We start from the raw sequence: 12,363 nt of genomic DNA on the forward strand, positions 1-12,363 counted from the left end.
AAATGACAAAAATGACAAAAATGACAAAAATGACAAAAATGACAAAAATGACAAAAATGACAAAAATGACAAAAATGACAAAAATGACAAAAATGACAAAAATGACAAAAATGACAAAAATGACAAAAATGACAAAAATGACAAAAATGACAAAAATGACAAAAATGACAAAAATGACAAAAATGACAAAAATGACAAAAATGACAAAAATGACAAAAATGACAAAAATGACAAAAATGACAAAAATGACAAAAATGACAAAAATGACAAAAATGACAAAAATGACAAAAATGACAAAAATGACAAAAATGACAAAAATGACAAAAATGACAAAAATGACAAAAATGACAAAAATGACAAAAATGACAAAAATGACAAAAATGACAAAAATGACAAAAATGACAAAAATGACAAAAATGACAAAAATGACAAAAATGACAAAAATGACAAAAATGACAAAAATGACAAAAATGACAAAAATGACAAAAATGACAAAAATGACAAAAATGACAAAAATGACAAAAATGACAAAAATGACAAAAATGACAAAAATGACAAAAATGACAAAAATGACAAAAATGACAAAAATGACAAAAATGACAAAAATGACAAAAATGACAAAAATGACAAAAATGACAAAAATGACAAAAATGACAAAAATGACAAAAATGACAAAAATGACAAAAATGACAAAAATGACAAAAATGACAAAAATGACAAAAATGACAAAAATGACAAAAATGACAAAAATGACAAAAATGACAAAAATGACAAAAATGACAAAAATGACAAAAATGACAAAAATGACAAAAATGACAAAAATGACAAAAATGACAAAAATGACAAAAATGACAAAAATGACAAAAATGACAAAAATGACAAAAATGACAAAAATGACAAAAATGACAAAAATGACAAAAATGACAAAAATGACAAAAATGACAAAAATGACAAAAATGACAAAAATGACAAAAATGACAAAAATGACAAAAATGACAAAAATGACAAAAATGACAAAAATGACAAAAATGACAAAAATGACAAAAATGACAAAAATGACAAAAATGACAAAAATGACAAAAATGACAAAAATGACAAAAATGACAAAAATGACAAAAATGACAAAAATGACAAAAATGACAAAAATGACAAAAATGACAAAAATGACAAAAATGACAAAAATAACAAAAATGACAAAAATGACAAAAATGACAAAAATGACAAAAATGACAAAAATGACAAAAATAACAAAAATAACAAAAATGACAAAAATGACAAAAATGACAAAAATGACAAAAATGACAAAAATGACAAAAATGACAAAAATGACAAAAATGACAAAAATGACAAAAATGACAAAAATGACAAAAATGACAAAAATGACAAAAATGACAAAAATGACAAAAATGACAAAAATGACAAAAATGACAAAAATGACAAAAATGACAAAAATGACAAAAATGACAAAAATGACAAAAATGACAAAAATGACAAAAATGACAAAAATGACAAAAATGACAAAAATGACAAAAATGACAAAAATGACAAAAATGACAAAAATGACAAAAATGACAAAAATGACAAAAATGACAAAAATGACAAAAATGACAAAAATGACAAAAATGACAAAAATGACAAAAATGACAAAAATGACAAAAATGACAAAAATGACAAAAATGACAAAAATGACAAAAATGACAAAAATGACAAAAATGACAAAAATGACAAAAATGACAAAAATGTTTCTCATTCAATATTTACTCTTCAGATATGCAATTTCCTACCGATTCTTAAGAAGATATTACATTCTGACACATATATAATACATTGATGGTTAACCATTAAATTAGAATTTTCACATCATTCAAGAAAGTTTATAAACAAATTTATCTACTATATGGGAACCCCGAATTTTTAGAAAAGCAAAAAATAAAATTTCAACATACCATTTTTTTTAAATTTTGATATTGGAATATGCATTAAAGTGAATAATGCATTTTATCTGTTCCATTCAAAACAGCCTGCATGCTACGGCAATTCCTGCAGTTAAACGCTTCACGAATCTTCCGTTTTAATGTCGTTTAATTTTGCGTGCTCCTCTATCATGAAAATTTCTGTTACAATATGTCCGCGGGAAGCTACGTGGATTCCGGCGACACGCTTCCAAAACATTCAATTTACCATCATATTACGGCAACATTCAATCAGTCAACAAAGAGGCACGTCAGGATGAACTACCAACAGAACAGCCGATGGTTCCAGATCTATGGTCGGGATTTTGCATTTGCCGTTCGAAAAAGTGCCAGTCCGAAGCCGCATCGAAAGCTTGCCAGGACCACAACCGTTGTCCACGAGATCCCCGTTGAGGTTCGGAAAATTAATCAACAAAATCGAGTTCACAAAGGTTTGCAGGACTTAATGGCGGAATTTTGTGCGCACAGTTCGATTCACGGAATCGGCTATATGGGTTCGAGGCAGCGGTCCGCGTTTGAAAAGTTCTTCTGGCTTTTTGTGTTTCTTCTGTCGATGTTCGGATGCGGGAAGCTGATTGACAATAGTTTACGAAAGTGGAACGAAAATCCGGTTATAATAACGTTTGATGAGGTTCCGACGGCCGTGTGGAACATTCCGTTTCCTGCGGTCACGATTTGTCCGGAAGCGAAGATAAAAAAGTTTAATTTGAACTTCACCGATGCTTTCATGAAACTGACCCATTGGAATCGATCCAAGGATTTGAATGATGTTGAGTATGTAGCTTTGGGGAAAGTATCGTTTGAATTAGTGTTAAAATATACTTTGTGTTTCAGAATGGATAACTTGCTGACAAATCTCCAGCTGTGTGACGAATATTTTCACACGTCATACTACAACCGATATTACATAAATCACACCTTGAAAGGACATTTGGTCGACACTTTGAAGAACATTTCCTTCATGTCAAATGACACCATTTACTATTGTCGACTGAACAGTCTAGTCTGCAAAAAAATGTTTTCCAATACAATCACTGAGGAAGGCATCTGTATGACCTTCAACGGACTTTCCAATGAAGAAATGTTCAGGCAACAGAATCTTCATTCCGATTACGAGTATTTGGAAGAGAAACGGCAATCGACCAGCTGGAACCTCGAAAACGGCTACTCAGCTGAAGCTGACCTCGATTCCTACCCGATTCGAGTGTTTGGAGCAGGTTTTGGAGCCGGTTTGTACGTCCATCTGATGACCGTAAACAAAGATCTGGAATATCACTGCCGAGACGGTCAAGGATTCAAAGTATTGCTGCATGCACCCAGCGAATATCCACAGGTTTCCAAGAAATTTGTTCGCGTAACGCTCGGTCGTGACATAGCAATAGCGATCAAACCACAAATACTAAACACCGATAATGAACTGCATGATTACGAACCAGAACGAAGACAGTGCTACTTTAACCGGGAACGCCAACTCAAGTTCTTCCAGGTTTACACTCAAGCAAACTGTGAACTGGAATGCTCAACTAATTACACCTTGAAGGAATGTGGATGTGTGAGGTATTCCATGCCAAGGTCTGCCGATACGAGGGTTTGTGAAACTTCGGAGCTGATGTGTACTCTTAATGCCCAGATAAATCTCCTGGAGTTGAATGCCGAACACCATCTGAAGCACGGAGATTCCATGCAGGACGGATGCAACTGTTTGCCGGCATGTTACGCTATTCAGTACGATGCAGAAATTACACAAACTATCTTCAACTTCAAAGAGACGCTCAGACTCCGACTTGGACCCAAAGGAATTCCTTACGAAGATACAATCACTCAGTTAGTGACCATTTTTTAGGTAAACTTTTATTCACCTAAAGTATTCTTTTTTCCAGAAAACAGATATCAAAACTGGAAATCTACTTCAAAGATATCCAGTTCATAACCTCGAAAAGGACGGAACTATACGGTTTAACGGATTTCGTGGCTAATTGTGGTGGAATCTTGGGTCTCTGTATGGGCGTTAGTTTGCTGAGTTTAGTTGAGCTGCTCTACTACTGTACATTGAGGCCGCTCATGCTTTTCAGACAAACCCTGCAAAATGGATTCTACGTAGTAGACGTTAACGGCAGAAGAGATGGACTACAAGGGCATAATTCTAAATGATTGCAAATACAGTAAAATTTATTATCATTATTGACTAACCTTATTGAAAAATATGTAATTAGACTTACGTTTCCTTTTTTTTTCGTCGCCAATCGTACTAATAGCAAAATATTTCAGCAGATAGTTATGAATTTTTATAAAAACTCCTATTTTATCTTCAAATGATCCAGAATTTTTTTTATTTGTAATATTTCAATAAACTCCTAGCTGTTGAAAGATTCAACCTTCGACAGTCGAGGCTGAAACAAGACGACAAAACTCGCAAAAAACCAACAGCCACTGATTTTAATTAGGACTGAATCTCACTTCGTGCTAAAGGAATGTGAAATCTTTATTAGCAAAATTGCGTAGCTCAACTAAATAGCTCTTAAGCGCCAACAACTAAAAAGTTGATGTGCTGAAGTCTTTTAAAACCCGGACTTTCTTCCCAGGGGTGGGTTTCCAAAGAAGACTGAACAAAATAGTGTTGGCGAAATGAGGGTAGTTAGTGTAGGAACCAGGCATGAGAATTTTCATTCATTCACGTTGACGGCGAAATTTATTTTGGATCACTATACCCAAGAAAATATGATCAGTCATGGGCAGAGGTGCAAAGAGATCCCTTCATGTAGCATGCAGCGCACGACTTTAAGCCGATTCGTACAGCCCGACGTCAGCCACGAAAGAATCATCTTGCAAAGTTGCAAACTGATTCTTTCTCCCTTACATACAGAACGTCGAACGTGTCTGCAAGTAAAAGTCAACCGCGCGATAAAATCCTTTGACTGCACGTTCCGAAAATTTCAAACGATTCTCCGAAGTTAAGATCACTTGCAAACTTGCAAGCCCGAAGATAAAATCCCTTGAACCGAACAGAAAGAATCATTTCCGAAGATAGCTACAGTCTGCAAGTTGCTTGCTTGCAGCGCCGTGATGCGATGTAACGTTTGCAAGCTTGCAAGTTGCAGAACGCTAGAATTCTCCTTGTGCGGATCAATATGTATGTTCCCCCAACGACGATGTTTGTTTGCAAATTTGCTTGTTACCAAATCCAAACGTTCGTCGGCTCGTTCTTGTGTGGTTTGGTTCGTTCCACCAATCTGAGCCGAGCACGCGAAGGAAGAAAGTGATACCAAAATGTCAACCATCCTTTCAGTCGTCGTTCGGCAAGGGGGTGGTTCCCAAACTAGGGTGATTAAGATGAATCATCAGTGCAATCACCCTAGTTTGGGCACCACTCTCTTTCGAAACCTTATATGTAAGAAACGAACCGAGCACGAAAGCACCAACATATCCTTCAGAGCGTCATGCAGGTAGAGTCCGCACGTGTTCCTTGCCGAACGATCATTCACATTCTCGTGATGTAAATAAATTTCACGTATGAGAAGTGAAATTTGGGAACCAAATGGAAATAAAAAAAGGCGTCTAGAAACGCTTATCTCTATTTTATTTTTTTATATTATTGTTAGTTTGAATTTGTTTATTGTTCCAGTATACTGGAAGTTAGAATTTGCAGTAGTATAAAATTTGAAAATCAGCTTGGCAAACAAAGTTGCAAAAAATTGCATTGGTGATATTTCTCATGACCCATTGTCATGACCGATATATTGGAGATTTTAATGATCAATGACAGAATGGAAAAATCTTTCTTTACCAAAACAATCATTCATAGCATGCTTTCATTTCAAAAAAATCTTAAACTAACGACATGTGAGGAAAAGAATGGGTCACTAGTCGCAGTTTTTGGCTCGTGACCATGACATTATCCCGTCCCTGGTAGGAACACGAACTTAGTCGCCGTGGTAATAGCTGTAGATTTCCGCAGCATAAACAGAGCATACATAATGCTTCAGAGAACTTCACAAAGGTAACTAAAATGCAAACTTATCGGTAAAATCGTCCTTGCACCTGCACACAAGCTACCACCAGAGAACTTTCCCGGACCGGGGTTGGCTTCCGAAACGATGAAACTACCTAGATAGTCGCAGATTCGAAACACTTTTTGCGCGGCGCTTATTATTGGGACCGATTATACGGGTGAAAATACTTGAAGATAGGAAAATAAACCGCTTTACAAATTTGTTTAATTCGCAGCTAACTTCAACAAACGTACTCCAAACACAAGTACCAGATGGCAAAAGCGCGTTGTTCATATTTTTGATCCCAAGAGAACTCCATTTTCCAACTTTCCCAAGGAAAGTCTCCATTCTCATGGTAACTGTCAGAATAACGATAAGTAATTCCGTAGTCCTTATGGGTGGAATTTCCATTTTACCGCAAATTTACATTTCAGTACACAACGATCCACTCTCAGTAAGGCTTACATGATATACGTGCTGATTATGTTTTGAAAATTATACGGATATTACCACTTTGTCTACTACGGCCCGTTACTCAGTTTCCTGTTTGATTTCTATGATTTATATTCTTAATTGAATCACATAATAACTATAACACGATAACACTAACATTATGTCGTGTTTTCTTGTGTTCGTGGTACATTATAATATGATTGCGTAAGTTGAACTGAGATTGTTTACATCAGTTCTGAATTGAGAGAGTTGTGTAGATATGGCACATCTCAAGGATCGGGAAAGAGCTTAGTCTTTGTGAGCTAGAAAAGCGGTACAATTTTCTCTGTCGCCTTGTTCTGTCGAATGGTGAAGCGCTGCAGTGTGTTTTATGAAGCAGTGAGTCGAAAAATAATAGGATATACTTAATTTTACAAACTAAAACAAATTTTTCAAAGTTCCACTACAGTAAATTCAGCCATCAATTTCCAATAAAAATAGTCACTTGACGAAAAACGAACGTGACAATTTGTGGGTAGAAAACTTCAGTATGTAAAACTAAAAATAAAAAATGTTACATCATTACAATAAATTTACAGTTCTCCACTGAAGAAGGATACAAAAAATAACCGAAACGTCTGGACAGTGGTAAAAATCATTCGTTTTGATTATCAAAAATATGACTGACGAAGCCGTTAACAATTAAAAATTCCAAAGGTTACTGTTACTGCTTTTGCAAAAATGTCGTGAAAATGCATAGGATCGATACGAAAATATATGTCCGCAAATGGGTTATCGTACAACAAAACACGATTTTTAACGATCTTCAATTGAACCAATTAATCATTAAATTTATATTACACTAGCTGACCTGGTGTGCTTTGCTACACCTACCACAAATTATTGAAATCTGTGATACTTAGCAATTTAACTTTTCATTTATTTGAACAAAATTTTCAAAATATTAAAATGGTTTTTCAAAATAATCGGGACATTTATTCTACCTATTCGTTCTCGAATTATTATTCGAAATGTAAGAGTGGCCCCCTTCATTAACATCAGAAAAACAATGCTTGTATAAAAATACGATCCCATGTCATATTTGGCTCCATTCTCGATAAACCCTCTAATGCCAAATTTAGTTTCGTTTGCTTTATCAGTTGTCGAGTTATGCTATAAAATTTGTATCGGAGCCCCTCTCCCAACCTGTCCCCTACCTGGAAGGAGGGGATCAAGATCAAACATTCCATGTATTCAAAAACACTCCCATGCCAAATTCTGTTCCATTTTCTCCATTGTATGATTGTTCCCATGTCATATTTGGTTCCATTTGTTAGATAAGTTTTTGGTTAATGGTTAAGGAAAAAAAGGAAGAAGAGAGGGGTCTGAAATAATGATAGAACCATTTTTCGTTTTCTACTGCCTTCCCATGTCAAATTTCCTATCTTCCCACCGGAAGGAGAGAAGGGTTCCAAGTATTTTTTGGAACATTTCTCGTATCCAAGTACCCACCCATGCCAAGTTTGGTTTGATTTGCTTGATCAGTTCTCGAGTTGATTTTAGCAATTTTTCTTTATTTATAACATAACCTTGTTAAAAATCTAGCTATGTCAAAAAAATCTAATGCAAAATGATGGTAAAAAAGCCGTATTCTAAGCATGATATAAGATAAATAACGGCAACTGCAAGTTTACGCTCTAGAATCGTTGATAAAGGTGTCTATTTTTAAGCGTTGTGACGTCACGAAAATTTTACTGTTTGTCAATTTATGATTTACTGAAACTTCACATATTATCTAAAATTGGAGAAAACGTTCAAGACTTTTTACTTCAACACTATTATAGTATTTCTTCAATACAAGTTCAACACAACAATGCGCTTCAAGAAACGATTTTTTTTTGCATTAACTCGGTTGTTTTTAAACATTTCTAATAAAACATATAAAATCGCTCTTAAAAATATTTGATTCGAGAATAAACAATCTATCAATCAAATGAAAACCTCATCGATTTTGTGAAAGAATATTTGTGCATCATAAAGTTATCTGTGATTTGAATATAAAATCTTGCAAAAAAACAAGTTCTTCATACATCTATGTTAGAACGGAAAACAACGCTAGTAGCTTCTATTTCTTTCTGGCATTATGTTCAAACCAAATAATTTCCATGGAATAAATGTTATGAGATTCAAAAAATCTTTGAACATGGTTAACTTATTAGATTTACTTTTCATATATAAAAAATCATAGGACTTTCATAGGAGATTAATTAATAAAATTAATTAAATTATTCTAATAAAAAACTGTCCTTAATTGAAATTTCTACCTCGAAAAATATCACTAGAAAATCCAAATCGAACCCCGTGTTCACATAAAATTTCACAAAAGAGACTTTAAACGAAATTAACTTAATTAAAAAATTTACTAGCACAAGGCCTCATGCAAAATTTGGGCCAGATTATTCAAAGGAAAAGAGTTGCGCAATGCACCTGAAGTTTGTATGGAATTATGTGGATTTTGGATGTGGATGTGGATGGACGGCATGAAAAAAAAGTATTTCGTCAATAATTTAGATTTTTATCAAGCAATTTTTCTTTTAAAATTAGTATTTTAAAGCTTTAATTATAACAATATATCATCTGATGAACGCATTTCGATTAGAGCTATCATAAAACAGCTATAACATTCAAAACGGGTATATAAGCGTCAATTATCGATCGTTCAAGTATTTTTTTTTAAATTGACCCATCAGAAGCTAATTTTTGAAACTCAAATATCTTTTTAACTTAACCATTGTCGAAATGGGACCTTGAGATAAACTATTTGTCATAACGAAAGTTTTGGTGAATGACTATAATTAAAACAAATCAGCCGATAGGGATTTCAGAAATTGATACAAAACTTAGTTTTCATGTTTCTTCCAAACCCAATTTCTCTCTCTAATTCCATTCAAATTTTAGGCTTATTGTGCCATTTATTCTTGTGGTCCGATTCCCAAATTTGGCACTGGACGTTGTGCTAGGCCTGGGATCTATTTTAGCTTGCAACTTAAAAGATTTTCATAAGTCGGCTGATTCAGGCACTCTTGCGTCCATTAACTAACTTTTAAAAGAACAAAGGCATTTGAAAATTTCATTTAATTTTTTCTTTCTTTTGCTTTTAAAGATTAAAAAGACTCAGAATCACATTTCAACGCTTTTACGAATAAATCTTTATTAGTGTTATTTTTTTTCTATAGAATATTCACATGATCGCTCAAAAAAAATTCGAATAAAATTGATGCGAACAGTTTTGCAAACCTAATCTGCTTATATGGGCCTTTGAGGTTTAATTCCCATTATTTTTGGGAATAAATTGATCGATTGCATCACCAAATCACATTATTAATTGAGTTTTTAAGCATTTTAAGTAAATTTAGCATTAATTTTAAGATTAAACTTTGATTTATTTCATGTAGCTGACCATAAAATTTTGTGACGTAACAACGCTTTGCCAAACCCTGCTAAAAAAAAGGTGCTTTGTGACGTCACGAAACAGAATCGCTCTAAAATAAATTGAAATCAAAATTTGAAAATATGAAAACCAGCGATTTGTTGGTTGTAACGAATCGATACTTTCCTGAAATTTTCATGAAATTTGATCTAATAGAAGGGCAGAAAAATGCGGTTTTGTAAGAAAACTGAAAAGTAGAAAAAGAGGCTCGTTATGACGCCACGATTCCTTTTGTTTATATTTTGTTAACTGTTTTTATAAAAAATCTTTAGGTTTCAAATTGCAGAGAACTAAATTTTAACCATAGAATGTATAATTTTTTAAATGTGCGATATGATCTTTTAAACTTACATGCAATATACCAAAAAAAAATTATGTCAAAATGTTATGTCAAAAATATTATCAAAAAAAAAGTAATTTGCTTGATCCATCCGCCAATTTCGTATCATTAACGTAAACACTAAACGGGTCAACCTGTGATTTTAATAACTGGTTGCGAAAAGAAACTGTTATGCCGTTATGTTGATGAGGATGGGTTCTTACCTTCTCTTACTTTTGAAGTGAAGGTATTTTTTTCAGTGTTAATTAGGAATATCGTGATATTTTTTTGTTCAAACAATATCATCTAATCTGAGCACATTTTTACTATAGCAACTACAATAAAGTATTTTAGCAAAATAAACCATTTAAAATTAAGGAGCTAACCAACCTTTCAAGCTGAAAATATGCTATATTCCAGAGAAAACTTTCTTGTAGCCAACGCACTACACAGCAATTATATTTTCCTCTAAAATTACGCAAATGTCCTGTTACAAATAAGAGCAGGACATTTACCGTAATTTTACAGGTTGAAAAACAAATTACGTGACATTTAATTTTTAGCGTACAACTTTTTACAGGACATTTTCTGTAATAATAAATGAATCTTCGTTAACTTATTATAATGATTAGCGTAAAAAATTCAAAAATTTGTTTAACGACTTTTAATTAAAATGATTCCTCAAAATTTTCAACCATTACATTTTTAAGTAATGCTTCAGAAAAGATAACCTAAAGTTGTAGGGAGTATTATTCGATTTGGAATCACTGATAAGTTGGAATATTCATTTTGATGAAAGGCTCAATGTTTTCAGAATACACTTCTTTTTGATAAGTATGATCAGTAGACCGCTGCAAAAAATGACTTTTTGCTCCCATATGTATTTTCTATGCCTTTTGGGTCATCAAGCATCAGTGTAAAATTTGAGATGACTCGATTGATTCCTGAGTTAGCGCAACGCTATTCAATTTTGTATGGAAATTTGTATGGAAGAAGATATTTTTGCACATTTAATCATCCAGAAAATTCAAATAAGTTTGTAATGAAGTCGGTCTTTAATTTTTGGTTTTGACTATTCTTAAGCTTCATTTTTTGCTAACATAATAAGCATTGAAGAATTTCATGAAAAAAGTTAAAACCATTTCAAAATAAAAATCTGAATCCATTGAAAAGAATTTAAAAATGGCAGACTTTACTTGCTAGAGCTGTTAATAATTGCATGAAATGTTTTTGCAAAGGTTATATAAATAAAAAATTTACTGTAAATGCAAAGCAGTATTTTGAGATTTTTTATTTTCATCCTACGGGCACACAGTTTTCATATCAACAGATAAAAGCCAAAAAATAAAAAAAATAATGTTAAATTTTTTTTAGGATAATATCATTTGTGCTTTGTTTACATGAATTGTACTGCAAGAATCAAGGAATATTTTTCTTCCGAAGTTGAATTTCTTTGAACTTTCATTACATTCCAGGCGATTTTTAAATAAAAAATATTGTTTTCCCATACAAATTTCCATACAAAATAAAAACTCGTTGCGGTAATTCAGGACTAAATGGATCGCTTCCAAAATTTTTATTGCAATTTCTGGCAGAAATAACAATCAAAAAAAGTTGTGGGAGGTGTAAAAATTGAGGAATTTGAAATTTCCATACAAAGCTTGCAACGATCTAATAATCAATTGCATTTTGTGTGCATAAAAGAAATTAAAAAACTGTTGGCACTCTCTTTTTACTTATACTTCATAATTTATTTATTCCTCCTTTAGAATGAAACACAACTTTTTTTCATCGCTTTTTAAAAGTCCTCACCTATTAGGACGTGGTCGGCGCCGTTGTTCAAAGATTTGTGCATTAAGAGTATGCTGCTAGTGTTAAGCACTCAATGTTAACCCTTGGACAAAATTGATGACCTCGATCTTCGACGATCGTGGAGTTCAAATGCATTTGAAAATTCTTCTTAGTACAATTAAAATTAATTTTCACAACTCAACTGAATATACTGAATTTCAGTTTAAAATTCGATTTGATATACTGTTTTCAACATACACATTAGACTGGCCCATAACAAAAAAAATCCTTATATTCCACGCGGCACCCCCTAGGTTGGTGCCTTTAGGTGGAAAAATGACTTTCTGAAAGTTTCAGGCATGGTTGTCC

General features: G+C 33.1%; 1 protein-coding gene across 1 annotated transcript; it reads left to right on the top strand.

Annotated features, from left to right (window-relative positions):
* The first annotated feature begins 2,229 nt into the window (after window positions 1-2,229).
* Window positions 2,230-4,124, top strand: LOC129743462 (pickpocket protein 28-like). The gene is made up of 3 exons (XM_055735499.1): window positions 2,230-2,747; window positions 2,808-3,797; window positions 3,854-4,124. Exons 1-3 carry the CDS (start codon window positions 2,230-2,232, stop codon window positions 4,122-4,124), a joined length of 1,779 nt encoding a protein of 592 aa, XP_055591474.1.
* The last annotated feature ends 8,239 nt before the right edge of the window (window positions 4,125-12,363 follow it).

This window comes from Uranotaenia lowii, chromosome 2, assembly GCF_029784155.1.
Source record: "Uranotaenia lowii strain MFRU-FL chromosome 2, ASM2978415v1, whole genome shotgun sequence".
In the NCBI taxonomy this organism is placed as follows: Eukaryota; Metazoa; Arthropoda; class Insecta; order Diptera; family Culicidae; genus Uranotaenia; species Uranotaenia lowii.

Excerpts from the sequence above, each read along its gene's own strand:
- LOC129743462 (XM_055735499.1), top strand. The coding sequence starts at position 2,230 with ATGAACTACCAACAGAACAGCCGATGGTTCCAGATCTATGGTCGGGAT. Across the intron at positions 2,748-2,807 it reads AAGGATTTGAATGATGTTGA|AATGGATAACTTGCTGACAA; the intron begins GTATGTAGCTTT and ends TTTGTGTTTCAG. Across the intron at positions 3,798-3,853 it reads TACGAAGATACAATCACTCA|AAAACAGATATCAAAACTGG; the intron begins GTTAGTGACCAT and ends TCTTTTTTCCAG.